Source organism: Syzygium oleosum, unplaced genomic scaffold, assembly GCF_021117445.2.
Source record: "Syzygium oleosum isolate NSW1041296 unplaced genomic scaffold, Sole_v2.1 Sole_v2.11, whole genome shotgun sequence".
Taxonomy (NCBI): Eukaryota; Viridiplantae; Streptophyta; class Magnoliopsida; order Myrtales; family Myrtaceae; genus Syzygium; species Syzygium oleosum.
In genome coordinates, this window is record NW_026607495.1 from 3,466,120 (window position 1) to 3,484,267 (window position 18,148).

At 43.8% G+C, this 18,148-nt stretch overlaps 1 protein-coding gene across 3 annotated transcripts in view; it reads left to right on the top strand.

The window, feature by feature from the left end:
• LOC115673780 (cysteine-rich receptor-like protein kinase 10) overlaps positions 1–17,941 on the top strand; it is an 81,351-nt gene extending 63,410 nt beyond the window's left edge. Inside the window, exons 1-7 of one of the 3 annotated variants that reach the window (XM_030596027.2) lie at positions 12,102–12,903; positions 14,534–14,680; positions 15,924–16,045; positions 16,201–16,411; positions 16,633–16,870; positions 17,001–17,151; positions 17,361–17,941. In XM_030596027.2, the coding sequence (XP_030451887.1) occupies positions 12,102–12,903; positions 14,534–14,680; positions 15,924–16,045; positions 16,201–16,411; positions 16,633–16,870; positions 17,001–17,151; positions 17,361–17,696 (2,007 nt within the window). In that variant the 3' untranslated portion in view covers positions 17,697–17,941. Of the gene's footprint in view, positions 1–12,101; positions 12,904–14,533; positions 14,681–15,923; positions 16,046–16,200; positions 16,412–16,632; positions 16,871–17,000; positions 17,152–17,360 lie in introns of those variants that run through there. The other 2 variants (XM_056316017.1, XM_056316018.1) reach the window with 2 other exon arrangements.
• Positions 17,942–18,148: the final 207 nt, after the last annotated feature.

Consider the following 18,148-nt stretch of genomic DNA (forward strand, 5'->3'; position numbering starts at 1 on the left):
GCGCGGCGGCCGAGGCGAGCTCGGGCGATCGGCGTCGGGCGACGAGACACACGAGCGGAACCCGGTCGGGGCCGGGGAGGAAGAAAGGAAGAAGAAGAAGAAGAAGAAAGGAGGAAGAAGGAGAGAGAAAAGAGGAGAGAGAAGAAAAAGGACGTGCGGGCAGAGGGGGAGAGAACGTGCGCGTAGGGGAGGGGCGCGGCAGAGGGAGGAGAGAGAGAGAGAGAGAAAATAGAATAAGAAATAATTTGAACATTCAAATATTATTTGCAAACCGATGGTCCAAATTCAAAACCGAAAATGATCTACCGGTCCAAAATAAGCCTCGCATATAAAAAAGGACAAAGGCCAAATTAATTAGACCAAATTATAACGAGGGAGGTCTACTAGTCCAAATTCGCACGTGGTCAAAAACTCTCATTTTTCCATCATTCCTGAAAATCTCAGCGTTGGCTACCATAATATTGACACCGTCCAATTTATTTCGTCCCGAAACTCCCGAAAATCGACTGCCAAGTTCAGGGTCTAAATAACGGCCAAATTTGATCGAGTGCGATTCTAGCGAAATCTCTAATTTAAAATGATAACCGGGAGTGATCAGTTCCCGGGCGAGATTTTTACTATAAGCACACTGACAAATTACGCGTTTTATAAATCCCAAAAATGGCCGAAATTCGGGATGTCACAACTCTTCCCCCCTTACAAAAATTTCGTCCTCGAAATTTACAATCCAACCCAGCTATTCATACAAATGGAGGTACTGGTGTCGCATCAATTCTTCACTTTCCCACGTTGCACCTTCGGTCCCATGGTGCTCCCAACTACCTTGATCATCAGAATTTTCTTATTTCGCAACACTCTTTCTATTCAATCCTCGATCTGAACTGGCTTTTCCACGTACGACACCGTGTCGTCCACGTATATTACCTCATGATTCAACACGTGGGTCGGATCCGGTTCGTATATCCCCAACATCGACACGTGGAAGACGTTGTGAACCTGCGACAAATTCGGCGGCAAGGCGAGACAATAGTCCAACGTCCCAATCCTTTCCAAAATCTCGAACGGGCCTATATACCTTGTACTTAGTTTCCCTTTTTTTTTTTTTTTTTTTTTTTTGCCAAATTGAGATAGTCCTCTCATCGGCGAGACCTTCAGAAATACATGGTCGCCAACTTGAAACCCTAACGGTCTACGCCTTTGGTCCGCGTAACTTTTCTAACGGCTCAGAGCTGTTCTCAACCTTTCCCGGATAGCCTTTACTGTTTTCACCGATTGCTGAACTAACTCTGGACCCGTTATACTTCTTTCCCCCACTTCATCCCAACACAATGGTGTTCTATACGCCCTGCCATATAGTGCCTCAAACGGTGCCATTCTGATACTCTGCTGGTAGCTATTATTGTAGGCAAATTCCACCAAATGCAACTGTTCTTCCCACTTGCCCTGAAAGTCTAACACACACGCCCTCAGCATATCCTCTAATGTCTGAATAGTCCTCTCAGACTGGCCATCCGTCTGCGGATGATAGGCCGTGCTGAATTGCAACTTAGTCCCCATGGCCGATTGCAGACTTTTTCAAAAATTCGCAGTAAACCGGGGATCACGGTCCGAAGTGATTGACACCGGTACCCCATGAAGACGAACAACTTGTCGCACATATAACTCTGCCAGCCTTTCTAGCTCGAAGTCCTTTCGCACCGCCAGGAAGTGCGCTGACTTGGTCAACCTATCTACTATCACCCATATAGAGTCGTGTCCTCTCTGGCTCCTTGGCAATCCCGTTATAAAATCCATTGTAATATGTTCCCATTTCCATTCTGGGATTTCCAACGGCTGTAACATCCCACCAGGCTTACAATGCTGTGCCTTCACTTGTTGGCACGTCAAGCACTTAGCCACATGTCTGGCCACATCCGCTTTCATTCCGTCCCACCAATAGTGCTGTCGGAGATTCTGGTACATTTTTGTGCTGCCCGGGTGGATACTGTAATTGCTCCTATGAGCCTTCGACAAAATCTCTTCCTTAAGTCCCCAATCCTCGGGCACGCATAACGTCCTCGAAACTTAAGAATTCCGTCCTCGGACACTTGAAAGTCCGGTTTCCTCTTAGTGCATCCATCTCCAAAATCTTCTGAATCTCAGGGTCCATAGACTGCAACGCCATAATCTTGGCTTGCACTTCCGGTTCAATCCTTAATGTCGCCATCAGACTAGAGAGGTGTCCTACCTCGAACTTAAATTCTGAGTTCCGCGCTCCCTCCAATAAAATTCACTCTTTGACCAACAAATGCGCGATGCTCGATTTCCGACTCAAGGCATCCGCTACCCGGTTGGCTTTACCGGGATGATACAATATATCACAATCATAGTCCTTTAGCAATTCCATCCAACGCCTTTGGCTCATATTCAATTCCTGAAAACTCTCTTTGCGCTTTTCCGTCCATTCAAACTTAGTCTCCTTCTTAAGCAACCTTGTCAATGGAGTGGCTATTGCCGAGAATCTTTCCACAAATCGTCTATAGTAACCTGCCAGTCCTAAGAAGCTTCGAACCTCAGTAACTGTCGTCGGTCTCGGCCAATCCATCACTGCCTCAATCTTTGCCGGATCCGCGGAGATTCCTTCTCCGAAAATTATGTGCCCAAGAAACGCTACACGATTCAGCCAAAACTCGCACTTGCTAAACTTAGCATACAGTGCATGCTCCCTTAACGTCCGTAGAACTCTTTCCAAATGTACCTCATGTTCCTCGGAACTCTTTGAATACACCAGAATATCATCTATGAACACGATCACAAACTGATCTAAAAATTCCTTGAATACCCGATTCATTAAATCCATGAAAGCAGCGGGGGCATTAGTTAGTCCAAATGGCATTACTGTAAACTCATAGTGCCCATATCTCGTCCTAAATGCCGTTTTCGGTATATCCTCCTTCTTAATCCTCAATTGGTGGTAATCCGTCCTCAAGTCGATCTTTGAAAATATCGATGCACCTTACAACTGATCAAACAGGTCATCTATCCTTGGCAACGGATACTTATTCTTAATGGTCACCTGGTTCAATTGTCTGTAGTCAATGCACAACCTCAAGAATCCATCCTTTTTCCTCACGAACAACACTGGCGCTCCCCATGGAGACGCACTCGGCGAATAAAACCTTTATCCAATAATTCCTGCGTTTGGACTTTCAATTCCTTCAATCCCGACAGTAACATCCTATAGGGCACTTTCAATATTGGTTTTATCCTTAGGGTTAATTCAACCACAAACTCCACTTCTCTATCAGATGGCAATCCCGGCAATTCCTGAGGAAAGACATCGGGAAGATTACATACCTCGGCTATGTCCTTTAGCCTTGGTTCCTCAACCAACTAGTCAACCACAAAATAATTATCTTTATACACCTCAAAGACAAGCTCAATCCATCCAATTTCAATCCAACAGTCTCCCAAAACCAATCACCCTGGTTCTTTACATAATCCGAAATTTCCAAGCATAACTCATCCTTCCAAACTCGTCCAAGAATGTCATTAGTAAATCAGAAATCCATAAATCGATTACGCCTATTCACCATAAGTGATAATACGTCATACATGATCATTCAAGTAATAACTTCAAAATCATCTCCTATTGTACCTAATACCATTTCACAACGCATCTAGACTTTCAAGGCACATCCTTCACTTCCTTCTCAGCCACAACATACACTTTTCCTTACGTCCTTAGCCGATTCTGATTAATCTGCGGGGCAGCTCTCGCTTAATGTCCTACCTGCAGTCGCTGCGATTGCATTAGTAACCTAACCTGTCAGTTCAACAATTTCTCACTTGGTGACCTTACTGTCCACATCCACAACATGCTCCACTTCTACCTTGGCAATAGTCATTCCTATGCCTCTTTCCATAAGACCGAAATGCGGCGTTGGAGTCGTAGTTCGACTTCCCAAAGTTCTTTCTTACTAGAGGAACAAATCTCCGATTCTCTATCATAGACTTCTTCCCAAGTTCTTATTGTCCCTAACCGGCGCGTACCACGATCCAGAAGCGACAGCCCTGTCACTCATATCCATTTTAACTATCGAGCCCTCTCATACAGCTCATTGTAATCCCTTAAGACACAAGAGTACTAACTGATTGCAAAGTTCCGACTTCAATCCATCCCAAAACCTCCTTGTTCTATCCACACGATCATTGACTATCCTTGGTGCGTACTTAGACAACCTTACAAACTCGATCTCATACTGATCAACTGACATTCAATTTTAGCGAAGCCGAAGAAACTCTGTCATTTTCTGTTCTCGCGCACTCTCTGAAAGTACCTCCCATTGAAGGCCTCGATAACGACACCCCAGCTTAGAAATATGCCCTCTGAAATATCCCACTTTGAGGGCCCTCTTACCAATCATTTACATTTCCTTAAACTTGATATATAGCCAGAGTCACTTTCTCCTCACCAGTGCACCCGAATACCTCCAAAGCAATGTAGCCTCAAGGTCACCTTTACCATCGAACTTCAGAGGTTTCAATTTCAAATATTTTCCAACCAGCTGACGCATCTATCTGACTGCATTAACTTGCCCTTGACCTTGATTCCCAACATTTCCATTAACGGCGACAACAGCGGCCTCAGCATTAGTAGCAACAGTCGCATTTCACTGCTTAGTCTGCCTTCCCATTAAAATTCCAACTTCCTGGAGTGCCCTCGAAATTCCATCCACTATGGGATCCTCTGCAACTCTAACTTGCGGACCTACACGACCTCGACCTCGACCTCTTCCTCGGCTACTCATACTCACAGGGTTCACACCACCCACTTACCTGCTATAATTCCCCTCGGGAATTAAAGACCTAGGCCAACTATACCAGTCTAAAGCCCTAGGCGGTGAATCACAACAATAATTCACTTAGCGGGGACCAATCATCCATGACACCAAATCACAACCACAATTCACAAAGCAGCAGCAAATCACCAACATCACTCAATCACAACCAACGGGTTTCACGCACTTACCTCAAGTCCCGACGCACTTTGCATTTCACATGTCATTGCATATAATCACTCAAGCAATCACAATCACACGGTCTGGGGTACGCATGGCACACAAGACTCCTTAACTGACTACCCCAAAGTCATCGCTCCTTATCACTCCAAGCTTCGACCAACTTGGATCGAGCTGACCTTGCTCTGATACCAAATCAACAGGGATGTCACGCCCCGAACCCCAACGGGCTCGCGACACCCCTCGATGGTCAATCATTGAATGCGACGTCCCAGGACGCGTCGCCGACTCAAACGAAACACCCAACGATAAAGGCAAGCGGAAGCGAAATAGAAACAACCCGGACATAAAAGACAATGACAACGGGATAGCATAGGCACAAATCAACAAACGCATGTTATAAAGCTGACAATCACTTACAACATTAAATCTAGGTTACTAGCTTCAAGGCCACATTTAACAAAAGGGGGCGACGGTTGGGTGGCCTACTTCACTATGCACAAAAGGGGGTATCCAGAAGATGAACGGGCATCAAATGCCCAAGTACTCCTGGTCTCTGGACCGCACGCGACGACTAACCGTCATTTCCAAAACCTGAAAATGTTTAACAACGGGAATGAGATAAATCTCAATAAGCAGACCCCTAAACCCCGCATAGGCCAAAGCGTACCCAGACAAGTTCAGCATGCAATCTAACCGATTACATAAATATAATTCACATAAATGGACTTACCTCGCCATCCACTCACATGCCCACACTGCACATTAGTCAAATCATGATAATGCAATAATATCCCAAAAGTCCATCACAATCACTCGAACGCCATACACACGTACGTTCACCCAATTCATCCATGCACAAAACACATGCGCATCCATCCAACTTTTTCACGACCCGGGTCAACACCCCGCAGGTCAGCCCTCCGATCAATCCGGGCTCTGTCCCGGGTCAACACCCCACAGGACCTTTCAAAAATAAACTTTCACACGACCCGGGTCAACACCACACAGGTCAGCCCTCCGATCAATCCGGGCTCTGTCCCGGGTCAACACCCCACAGGACCTTTCTTACTTTCACACGACCCGGGTCAACACCCCACAGGTCAGCCCTCCGATCAATCCGGGCTCTGTCCCGGGTCAACACCCCATAGGACCTTTATTACTTTCACACGACCCGGGTCAACACCCCACAGGTCAGCCCTCCGATCAATCCGGGCTCTGTCCCGGGCCAACACCCCACAGGACCTTTGGACAATCACATACGCCACAATCACATACGCCACGTGATTCAATCAATTTCCACGCCATATTCAAGCTTCAATAACATTAAATCAACTCAGCCAAGATCAGCCCGCGCGTCACAATTCATTCATCATTCCGACACATTAAACAACCGAGATTCTAACAATTAAAGTCACAAATGCACACTCGCAATCGATCAGCTCGAGGCAACAACAACCAGCCATAAAAACAGCGAAGATTAAACAACAATCAAGTGTCAAATCAACCTACTAACCCAACAATAATTCCCCACGACACAACTCGCCACTCCGACACATTCTAATCCGCATTTCATTCAATAACCCAACCGTCACTTCCTCATCCCGCTACGATCCAGCCATCAAAACAACAAGCAACATACGCAATTCGAGCACCAAATCAGCCCACCCCTCCGGCAACGCTCGACCGCAACCTAGCTCGCCATTCCAACACGATTTAACACACATTTCACCCGATAACCCGATCGATGTCACTCCATCAAACCAGTCATCGAGGCCCGCCAAAATCCATCACCAAATCAGCCATAAACGATTCAAAATCCCGCCATAATCAGTCCACCAATCTAGCAACCCAATCAGTCCTTAAACAGCCCTCAATCCACGCTAGTTGGTCCCTAAACAAGTCTACTAGTACCCAATGTCCTAGACGAAGTTTAGGAGTTGCTTACCTCGATTTGAGCAATAAAACGAGGCTGGACAGCGGGGAAATCGTCGGAACGGCGACGGCGGCGGCGATTGGCGAGGCTCTCGGCCACGGCCCGGGCAAAGAAGGAGGTCCGGCTGAGGCGGCAGCTCTGCGGCAAGCAAGGGAGAGCCGAGGCCTCGCCGGGACGGCATCAGCTCCGGCGTCGCGCGGCGGCCCACGGCGGCGACGGGAATAGGGCCGACGAGGGCAGAACGGGGGAAGGGAAGGGGAGGCGCTGGGTTGGCCGAGCGGGGAGGGGCGGTGCTGGGTGGCCGGCCGGGCGGTGGGGTGGCGATCGGTGGTCAAGCGCGAGCGACGGTGGCCGGCGGCTCACGGCGGCGAGCGGCGCCGACACGGCCAGATCTCGCCCAAGCCGGAGGGAGAGAGAGAAGAGAAAGGAGTGACGGGGACGGTCGGCTCGGGACGATCGATGGCACGGACAGCGGCCCGGGTCGACGGGAACACCGCCGGACGGGGGTGGTGGCGCGCGGCGAACAGCTGCCTTGATGGAAGACACGCGCGGAAGGGGTCGGGAAACGAGATGCGGAACAGAGGGCGGACCGGCCCGGTCGGGGGCGGATCGGCGGACGACGGCGCGGCGGTCGAGCTAGTTGTCGACGGCGGCGACGCAGCGGCGAGGCGAGCTCGGGCGATCGGCGTCGGGCGAGCGGACACACGAGCGGAACCCGGTCGGGGCCGGGGGAGGAAGAAAGGAAGAAGAAGAAGAAGAAGAAAGGAGGAAGAAGGAGAGAGAAAAGAGGAGAGAGAAGAAAAAGGACGTGCGGGCAGAGGGGAGAGAACGTGCGCGTAGGGGAGGGGCGCGGCAGAGGGAGGAGAGAGAGAGAGAGAGAGAAAATAGAATAAGAAATAATTTGAACATTCAAATATTATTTGCAAACCGATGGTCCAAATTCAAAACCGAAAATGATCTACCGGTCCAAAATAAGCCTCGCATATAAAAAGGGACAAAGGCCAAATTAATTAGACCAAATTATAACGAGGGAGGTCTACTAGTCCAAATTCGCACGTGGTCAAAAACTCCCATTTTTCCATCATTCCTGAAAATCTCAGCGTTGGCTACCATAATATTGACACCGTCCAATTTATTTCGTCCCGAAACTCCCGAAAATCGACTGCCAAGTTCAGGGTCTAAATAACGGCCAAATTTGATCGAGTGCGATTCTAGCGAAATCTCTAATTTAAAATGATAACCGGGAGTGATCAGTTCCCGGGCGAGATTTTTACTATAAGCACACTGACAAATTACGCGTTTTATAAATCCCAAAAATGGCCGAAATTCGGGATGTCACAAGACCTTTTTTGACCGATATCAAACCTTTCCATTTTCGTGAAGTGATTCCAAATGTCGGATGTAAATTCCCGTTCCGCTTCCTTTATTGTAGATATTTCAGCAGGAGGATGAAAACTTTCTTGCGTCGGGACGCGCTCCACATCGTGAAAAATGTTGATTTCATCATCTTGAAAATCTGCATATTCACGAGGATCAAAAGAATGATGGGATTCCGTCGCGATATTCTTACCTTTGCCGGTTGGCACTCGATTTCTACTTGCCATTTTTCGAATGGATTGAGAGAATTGAGCGGATTAATTGGGAGAATTAAGAAAGAATTGCGTGGATTGAGAAAATTGAGAGAATTTCAGAGAATTTGAGAGAATTTCGAGTATTGAAAAAATTTGAGACTTGAGAGGAGAATTGGAGAGAATTTGAGAGAATTGTGTGTGTATTGTGAGAATTTGAGAGAATTTATAGAAAAAAAATAGAAGAAAATTTAGAATTAAAAAAAATAAAACATAACCGTTGCAAAATTGCAACGGTTATGTGTTTTTTTTTTTTTAATTATAAAAACGCCCGTTGGGGCGTAGCCGTTGCCCCAACGGGCCGCAGCCGCAAGGTGCTGCGCCTGCGGCGCGCAGCAGGGCCTGCACGTCTGCAGGCCCTGCTGCGGATAAATAAATTTTTTTTTTTTGGTTGGGCCGTTGGCCCGCCCCGTTCTCCCCGCACGCAGCTGTTGCAGCATGGCTGCGCAGGCCCCGACCGCAGTGTCTTGTAGCCTGCAGCTTTTTTTTTTTTTTTTTTTTTTTTCGCGAGCAGGCCCGAACCGGCGGTTCCGGCCGTTCAACTCGGAACCGGAACCGGGACCGTATGCCACGGGCCGGTTCCGGTTCCGAACCGCGGGCCCGATCAACGGGCCGGGCCCGGGTTTGACCGGGCCGGTTCCGGTCCGGTTCCGGGCCAAAACCGGCCCGTGGCCACCTCTAGGTGGGACCCATCCTCCGCATCCCAAGTGGTCTTAGATTTTTGCTTTCTATACGCGGGGCCTACAAATTAAACATCCATCGTCAAGTTAGAGAAGACTTTCCGATGGAGTCATGGCGAGCGAGTGCATTGAACCTGCAGAATGGACAAGACTTATGATGGGACGACAAACATTATTTTCACTATAATTCCCTGCCGATCTCACTAGCCAACGCTATCATCCGTCCAACCATGGAGTCTTGCTTCGCCGTCTCCATCTCTCTTGTTCTTCTTCCTCCATTTTCTCAGCGTTTATGCTTGAAGTCCTGAATCGGCACCTACGAATCTATGGCATGACTGTTGGCTATCTGGTTCAAGGTTTTAACTCGTCGACATATATTACTTCCCTCTTCTTCTTCTTCTTCTTCTTTCACCTTATCCCCTACAAAGTGAAAATCTCCGACCGTGCATCCACTAAAACCACTTAGAGCACCAAGAAACACCAGAAAATAATATCGTTCACTCATCATCCACTCTTTATTACCTCATTTTGCTGACTGTTCTGATCCGAACCTACCCATCCCATGCACAACACTGCTACAACACCGTCGGAAACTTCACGTCGAACAGCACCTACGCAAAGAACCGCGACGCCCTCCTGAGGTCTCTTCCCTCCGACGTGGCTGCACATGAGGGGTTCTATGCCACGAGTGAGAGCACGCCATCACTTACTGCCGAGGCGACACGTCAGCAGATTCCTGTGCGATCAGCGTGACGTCCAGTTTATTTATTTCCCCAAAGATTTAAACATGTTCTCTCCGGCGATATTTTCGGGCATCCTGATGAATTAACGTGCTAAGCCAAATTTTCACCGTGACGGGCTTAGTCCAATTAATTCAGTTCAAGGCTATTCACTCAAGTCCGTTCACTGGTATGATAATAATGCAAACGGGATAAATACATTGGAAGTTTTAAAGTTTATCACAAAAGTGTAATTTAATCCTATATCTTTCAAAAAGTGCTCAAGTCCTAAAACTTATCACGAAATGCAATTGAATTATAAAACTTTCAAAAAGTACTATCAAGTCCCAAAACTTGTCAAATTGATTTAGTAAAGTCCTTCCGTTGATTGCACTTTTTGAAATTTTTATGACTCAATTACATTTTCGTAACAAATTTTAGGATTCGTTTGCAATTTTTAAAAGTTTTAGGACTCGACTGCACTTTTGTGACAAGTTTAAGGACTTGATTCAATTTTTTGCAAAGTTTAGGACTCAATTGCACTTTTGTGACAATTTTTAGAACTTCCAATGCACTTATCCCTTACTGTTAATTAAATACTAATGAAAATACTTTGCATATAATTCATTTATTGTTTGGGGGTTCGGGTCGATCCCTAATTTTACATGTAATGAACAATTATACGGGTCGCTAAAATTTAGGTGTCAACAAAAACATATCACATTGTCGCCAGATCTGGGCGAGGGCCCAAAGCCCTTGCTTGTGACCGGCAACCTTGCTGGCCAGAAATGTAAAATAAAAAAAAAACAAAGAAAAGAAAAAAATAAAAAAAAATAATTAATTAATTAATTAGATTAAATATTAAAATATTATTAAAAGTTGTCCACGTCAGCACAAACTTTGCCACTTAAGACGGCTGATATCCACTTCAGCGATTTTCAGTCAAAATTGATCGGATTGATTCATTCGATAAAATATAGATTTAGGACTTAATTGATATAATTAAAAAATATTAAGATTGAATTGACAAAAGTATAATAGATTTAAGACTTTGTAGATAAGTTTCTTCAAAGAAAACGGGAATGTCTTTCTGAAATGATTGCGCACAATTGTTTTCTCATTTTGTGTTTATCTAGCTTTAATGCTACATTCAAGTCTTCCGTCCCATAAAGTCAAAAAGCACATGTTAGGTGCAAACTTTCCTTAGTGGACTTTCACACGAAAGCCATTGCTTTGAAGCTCGCATTTAGTCAAATTTAGTGGCTAACACCAAATTAAGAATTGATGCACCCCTCCAATAAAGGATGTTGCGTGATGGACAGATTATGGAGGACCACATAATTCTTCTAGACAATTGCTCTTCAAGCGGGACATTATTAACAAGATAAAATCTCATGCCTGAAGAATTTAAAGAAGATGATTTGAGTGGAAAAAAGATAGTACAGCCATATATTTAAATGAGTTTATACCGCTTTTGAATCTGTTTTTCTAAATTTGCTCATGCCTGTAGAAGCAAATTAGCAATGGAAATTTCTACAATATCATGCACTCCTATGAGATGGTTGCAAGAGGAATCGAAACATAATTTAGAACAGAGCTTGCAAAATCGAGAATCACCAAGATTAGACTATTTGCGAAGTAGCCCCGAAAGCAAAATCCCACCTTGATCCTCCATGGTTCGCTCATCGCCCGAAAGTCTATCTACAGTTTTCAAAATCTCTCTCAATTAGTTGGGTTCTCGGCGCACTAAGGTGATCTTTGATTCTCATTCGGGAACTAACTAAATTAAACTGGACTGGACCGTCGCAATTGAGTTAGTGACCAGCCGTCGCAAAAGGGGTATTCTGCTAGAAAACCGATTACTTCCGTTTGTAGCGCGGAGGTTTCAGTCAGGAGCGGGTGGGACCGATCCTCCGCACCAATAGTGGTCTTAGAGTTTTTTTGCTTTCTATTTATCTAATTAATTAGGTAAAACACGAGGGGTCTAGAAACTGCACATCCATCATAAAAGTCGTAGAAGACTTTTCGATGGAGTGAATGGAAGGATGGACAAAACTTATGGGACGACAATTCAAACATCATTGTTCCTATAATTGCGTTGCGATCTAACTTAAGCCAATACAATCATTAATCCAACCATGAAATCTTGCTTCGCCGTCTCCCTCTCTCTTTCCTTCTGCATCATCAGAATTTTCAGTACCGGAGCTGCGCCCCAATATCTGTTTCATGATTGCCCAAACACCACCCTCTTCACTCCCAACTCCACCTACGAGTCCAACCTTGACACCCTCCTCTCTTCCCTTTCCTCCGCCGCCACTGACAACACCGACGGCTTCGCCAGTGCCACTGCCGGCCAAAACCCTCCCGACCGGGCCTACGGGCTCTTCCTCTGCCGTGGTGACCTCGACATCGCCATGTGCAGCGACTGCGTGGCTACTGGAAAACAGGAAATCCTCCAAAGTTGCCCCAACCAGCGAGTCTCCGTGATCTGGTACGCTGAGTGCATGTTGAGGTACTCGAACCAGTCCATCTACTCAGTCATGGAAGAGTCGCCTGCTTATGTGATGTACAATACCGGGAACATCTCCGACCCGGCAGGGTTCGTGCAAGTACTTGGACAGACCATCGAAGATGTTGCCTGGAGGGCGTCGGGAAAGAGATTCGCAGTCGCGGAGGCCAATGTTACCGCGTTTGAGAAGCTGTACACAATGGCGCAGTGCACACCGGACTTGACGCCGTGGAACTGTAACACGTGCCTCCGGTCAGTGATTCCGGCTCTTCCCCAGGGAAAGCAAGGAGGGAGGATATTCACTCCGAGCTGCAACGTGAGGTTCGAGTTGTACCCCTTTTATGACAGCTCCGTCGTGCCGGGCCCACTTCCTTCTCCGGTTACACCGGCTGAACAGGCCCCACCTCCTCCTCCTGAAGGTACCCGGAGCTTTTCTTTTGCCTCTCTTTCACTACTGACAATAATCGGTTCGGGAAATTTATTATAGTTGGAGTTCTCATTCCAAAAGGATATAAAAAACACTTTTACTAACTAAATTGCCCTTTTCACAAAAGAAATAGAACCTTCCCTTTCCTGCTTTCAAGTCGATTGTTTATTCTGTTTGTCCAAGGTTCTTGCTTTTTCGGATGGACAGAGATGGGATGAGTGATTTGGCTTTGAAATGTTGAAATATTATTCCAAGTCGCTTGACAATAGATCTTATATGCTTTTTATATTCATGTATTTTTCTCTACCTAATAACTTAAGCTTTTGAATTAGATTTTCTAATATGAAACAAAAATTAGAAATATAATATATTCTAAGCCGAGTCTACCCTCCCGTGACCTTGTCCTTGTGCACAGAAAAGTTGCCGACGGACTCGTCAGCTGTTAATTAGTCGACTGCGATGTGTCTTGTTAGCCTTCCGATCAGAAGGCAAATTTGCCTTGGTTTTGCTAATGGCACCATAGAATCAGCCTTAATTCTTTGTTCGGAAGATCCTTTTATAAAGGGGAAAAAATCAAATGAAACTGGCTGGGTGATTAGAAGTCTTGCTGAGTTTATAAAGGGTTGGGCTGCATCCAATCTGTATATGACTAAATCCATTAATTTTTTACTAAACAGATAATATCGCCCTTACTGTTTTCAATTGTGGGTTCCTTTCAAATTTAACCTTATGGCTATTTGAAAAACAAAAACTAGCCTCTTCTTCGTCATCATTTCCATTATAGCAACCTACCCCTTCTTCGTCCTTTTTGTGGTGCATTTGTTATTTGTTATTTGATTTGTCTAAAACAATAGCAAGTCTCTATTTACTATATCAAAGAATTAGTGATTTTATTTTTTTCTGTACCTGTATGCAGAGCATGTAAAATTATGTAGTAATATAGAAAAGTACACTAAAAATAGGGACATAAAAATTTATGCACATTTAGACACCTTGTTGTATTTTTTTGTAAACACTTCATGAATGAAATATTTTTTTGTCAATATAAAATGACTTAGGTTGAATTGACATTTTAAATTTTTTTTCTTATTTTAAGCAATGGTTTGATTTAATTAAGTATCATCTTTTAAATATTTGTATTGGGAAATGAAGTTTCCACATAGAAATAGAAAAACTGAAAAAAATAATAATAAAGAAGGCATGTGAATAAACTTGGGATCCACCACTTTAAATTTCGATTCGAGGATTAAGAATAATTTTGTCTCTTTAGTGAAAATGGGGTCAGATTGAGTCATTTAGGGGTGGAAATAATCACACCTTTCTAGAAATTAGCCTCGACTATTGGAAAAACTATTCGCATTTTTTATTATTTTTTGCCATAAGTCACAGTTTCCTAAATTGAATACAGTGTGGGAAGCATATGCCAAATGGCTATGCATGCAATACTAAGGCCATTTATGGAAACTGAAATTATCCTTCCATTATTACATGGCATTGTTTTGATGAGAAGCAAACATGAATCGAAATTCGGGCTTCAATTCACGTTGGGACAAAAAAAAAGGAATGGGTTTCAAACAAATAAATCTAAAAAGCTTTTAGATTAGTCTAGTAATTGTCTCATATACGTAATGGTACGTGCGCAGGAAAAAGCAACAAATCTACAGTGATAACCATCGCCATTGCCGTTCCCATTGGAGGTGCTATGGTACTTCTCTTTCTCGTTTGTTGTTTGCTTCGAAGAAAGGGAAAGAAGATGCATGAAGTTGTCCAAGGAAAGAGCGGTAAATTGACTATTTGCCTTTATTTTTTCGTAAACTATCTCGTCATATAATTAAGCATATTATGAAACTTCTTTATTTTTCCAAGGATCTGATATGTTAATCATACAAATTAAGAGTCCGTTTCATATAAATGTAGCATATATAATGGAAAAGATCAAGGACAAACAATCATAATGCCATCAAGAAGAGGAATACTTTGGAAATGTAACAGCTCATATATGGCCTTCTAGGTAAATTGATGCAGCAATTCTACAAAAAAATTACCAAACACCTATGAAAATCTGTCCCTTTCATAGCCTGCAGTATCAGGACAATTCAAACTCCCAATCACCAATATCATCATTAGGAAAACAAAGCTGAAGGGCACTCTTCCAGACTTGCTTAGAGAAACTGCATCCAAAGAACAAATGGGATCTAATCTGAGTGTTTTTATGACACAAAAAACAGAGAGTTTGGCCATGATTAGAAGATTTTCTGTCACTTCCTTGAAATATAGGCAGCTTATGTTGTATCGACAACCAAAATATGAATCCAAACCTCGGCAAATTAGACGAAAATCAAATCAGATGATACCATTCAACTCTTGTGCCTCTTTCCTCACAATCTCCCAAGCTGAAGCAGAGGTAAGAATGTCAGAAAAAGCAGCAGTGCAAGTATCTTGGTCTTCCAAAGAAGACTCTGGACAAATCACACAACAAACGGCTGCCTGGATTGATACCAAGTCTTCAGACCTCGCATTGGGCCTTTCCCATTCAGAGCACAAATCATATCAGCTGCTTTTGCAGTCACAAAACAGCAGAATCGTAAACTACTCTCCTTGGGTATACATCCAGCAAGATCCCATTAGGATGCCATGTGTCGTGCCAGAGGGATATAGATTCGACATGACCAACCACAGAACGAGGCCTCAAAATGCTCCTAACGTTTAGCAATTCCCTCCAAGCATAGGCAGCATCTGCACCGCAATTAACAGACTTAGCATTACCTTCAGCATGAAGAAGTGATCACGATACAAGATTCATCTAATTACTTTGTTACCGATAGTATTGATGATATTATAATTTTTTTGTTCATGACCAATCAAGAGGCGAAAGATTTCATTGGGGTAAGGAGACAATCATGCCAGCCTAATCCGGTGCTCTTCATTGTGATAATGTTCCCAAGCACTGGCAACCGTATAAACGCCACTAGGAGCCAATGTCGATATAATTTGATAATCAAATTGCGTTTTTTGGTAATGCAGGTGCGAATGAACTTACCACCGTGGAGTCCTTGCAATTTGACTTGGCTACAATACAAGCCGCGACAAATGATTTCTCTCCGGAAAACAAGTTGGGTGAAGGTGGATTTGGTGAAGTTTTCCAGGTACGTATTACATATTAGTTAGAAACAATCAAGAATGTTTTACATGTGAATTGAACATAATGGTGCCGAAAAAGAAAGAAACATGTAGCGCTTCTTTATGTTAGTTTTTAAGAAGTTGTGTTAAGGAATTAAACGATGAATGCAAAACACTTTAGGGTAGCCTTCCTGATGGACAGCAAATCGCGGTGAAGAGGCTATCTCAAAGCTCAAGACAGGGTGATGAAGAATTCAAAAACGAAGTTCTATTGGTTGCGAAGCTTCAACACAGAAACCTTGTACGACTACTCGGATTTTGCTTGGAGGGAGACGAAAGGCTACTGGCCTACGAGTTTGTGCCAAATAAAAGCCTTGATTACTTCTTATTTGGTATGTTGCAATTTGACCTTCTTATATACATTTGCTTGAAATCAAATGTTCGAGCTTTCACTAGCTATGGAAAACTTGAAATTAAGAGGTTTTCTGTTCTTTCAACTGATTATAGTTTTTTGTTAAGCCACCTTTGATTGATGAGAGTAAATATATTTGCCTTGAGCTTTTGAATAGGTGCCACATGCTAGCACATAATGAGTTTTGGTGCAACGATGCAGATCCCCAAAAAAGCGGTCAATTGAATTGGCCATTACGTTTTAAAATAGTATCTGGAATCGCTCGAGGATTGCTCTACCTACACGAAGATTCTCGTCTCCGGATCATCCATCGAGACCTAAAATGTGGCAATATCTTGTTAGACAGTGAAATGAACCCGAAGATTTCAGATTTTGGCATGGCAAGGATTTTTGGAGTCGATCAAACTCAAGCTAGCACAAATAAAATCGTGGGGACTTTGTAAGTCTTAGGTCTTGAATAGATGACTTTGTAATTGGATGCCATACTTGCTCATTTTATCTATTTAAGGATGCTCATTGATCTGCATCTAAATATGCAATATACATGTGGCTAATGTTCGGTTTTGCAGTGGTTACATGTCTCCTGAATATGCAATGCATGGAGAGTTCTCAGTGAAATCTGATGTTTATAGTTTCGGCGTACTACTTATAGAGATCATTTGCGGCAAGAAGAATAACTTCTACCACCAATTGGATGGGGGTGAATATCTTGCTAGTTATGTAAGTTTTGCTGTGCTATTGCGGCAAATATTCACACCGCACTCTTTGTAAATTTGGTCAAATGAAATTGAAATTCCTTTGTAAAAACTTAATCCTTTGGCCTATCCTTAGTCATATATGGTTTTTTTGCAAGATTCAGATGTCTTGCATGATGAGTCACTGAATTAATGCCGTAATTTTGTGAAGATTTTTCAGAATTATTCTTGCAGGTGTGGAATCAATGGAGAGATGGCACACCCTTGAACGTGTTGGACCCGGCTATCGTGGATTCATATTCAAGAGATGAAGTACTTCGATGCCTGCACATTGGCTTACTGTGCATTCAGGAAGATCCGGCTACTAGACCCACCATGACAACCATAGTTCTCATGCTCAGCAGCAATTACTTTAACCTGCCAACGCCTCGACATCCAGCCTTCTTTGTCCGAAGTAGATCGCGGGGACTGAGCATCCCATTGAAAGGGCTTGAATCGGATCAATCCACCAGTAGGACTATGCCTTCGTCAACCAGTGATATGACGGCTACTGAATTGTACCCCCGATGAATGGCGGTGAAAGCAAAATCTTACTTCATGGATGGTCTCATGGTGAGATTGATTGGCCTTCCACCATGATTTTTTATGAACCATTGCAAAAATCTATCTATTTGGAGGATAAGCAGTTAATTGCTCAAAGGGAGTTGTGTGCATTGAAAATAAGACTAGACTCATGTTATCCATCTTAGTTATTATGATTCTTCTAAGATTTTTTTTTACTAGTTGAGGCTAAATCATACGTTGATCCACTGTAATATGGCTCATTTTAACATTATTGTGCTTCTATAAGGCTCGATGCGACTTCTCTTGTCTAGACTAAATAATCAAATGGAAGTGTTCGTTATCTAACCCACTAGGCTACACATTTCTTCACTTGTGAAACTAGTTGCATATCGGTGTTGTTAAAACTATACCTGTAGGCTATAGGTGCTCCATCTCTGAGAGGCTTTCTCTGGGGCGTT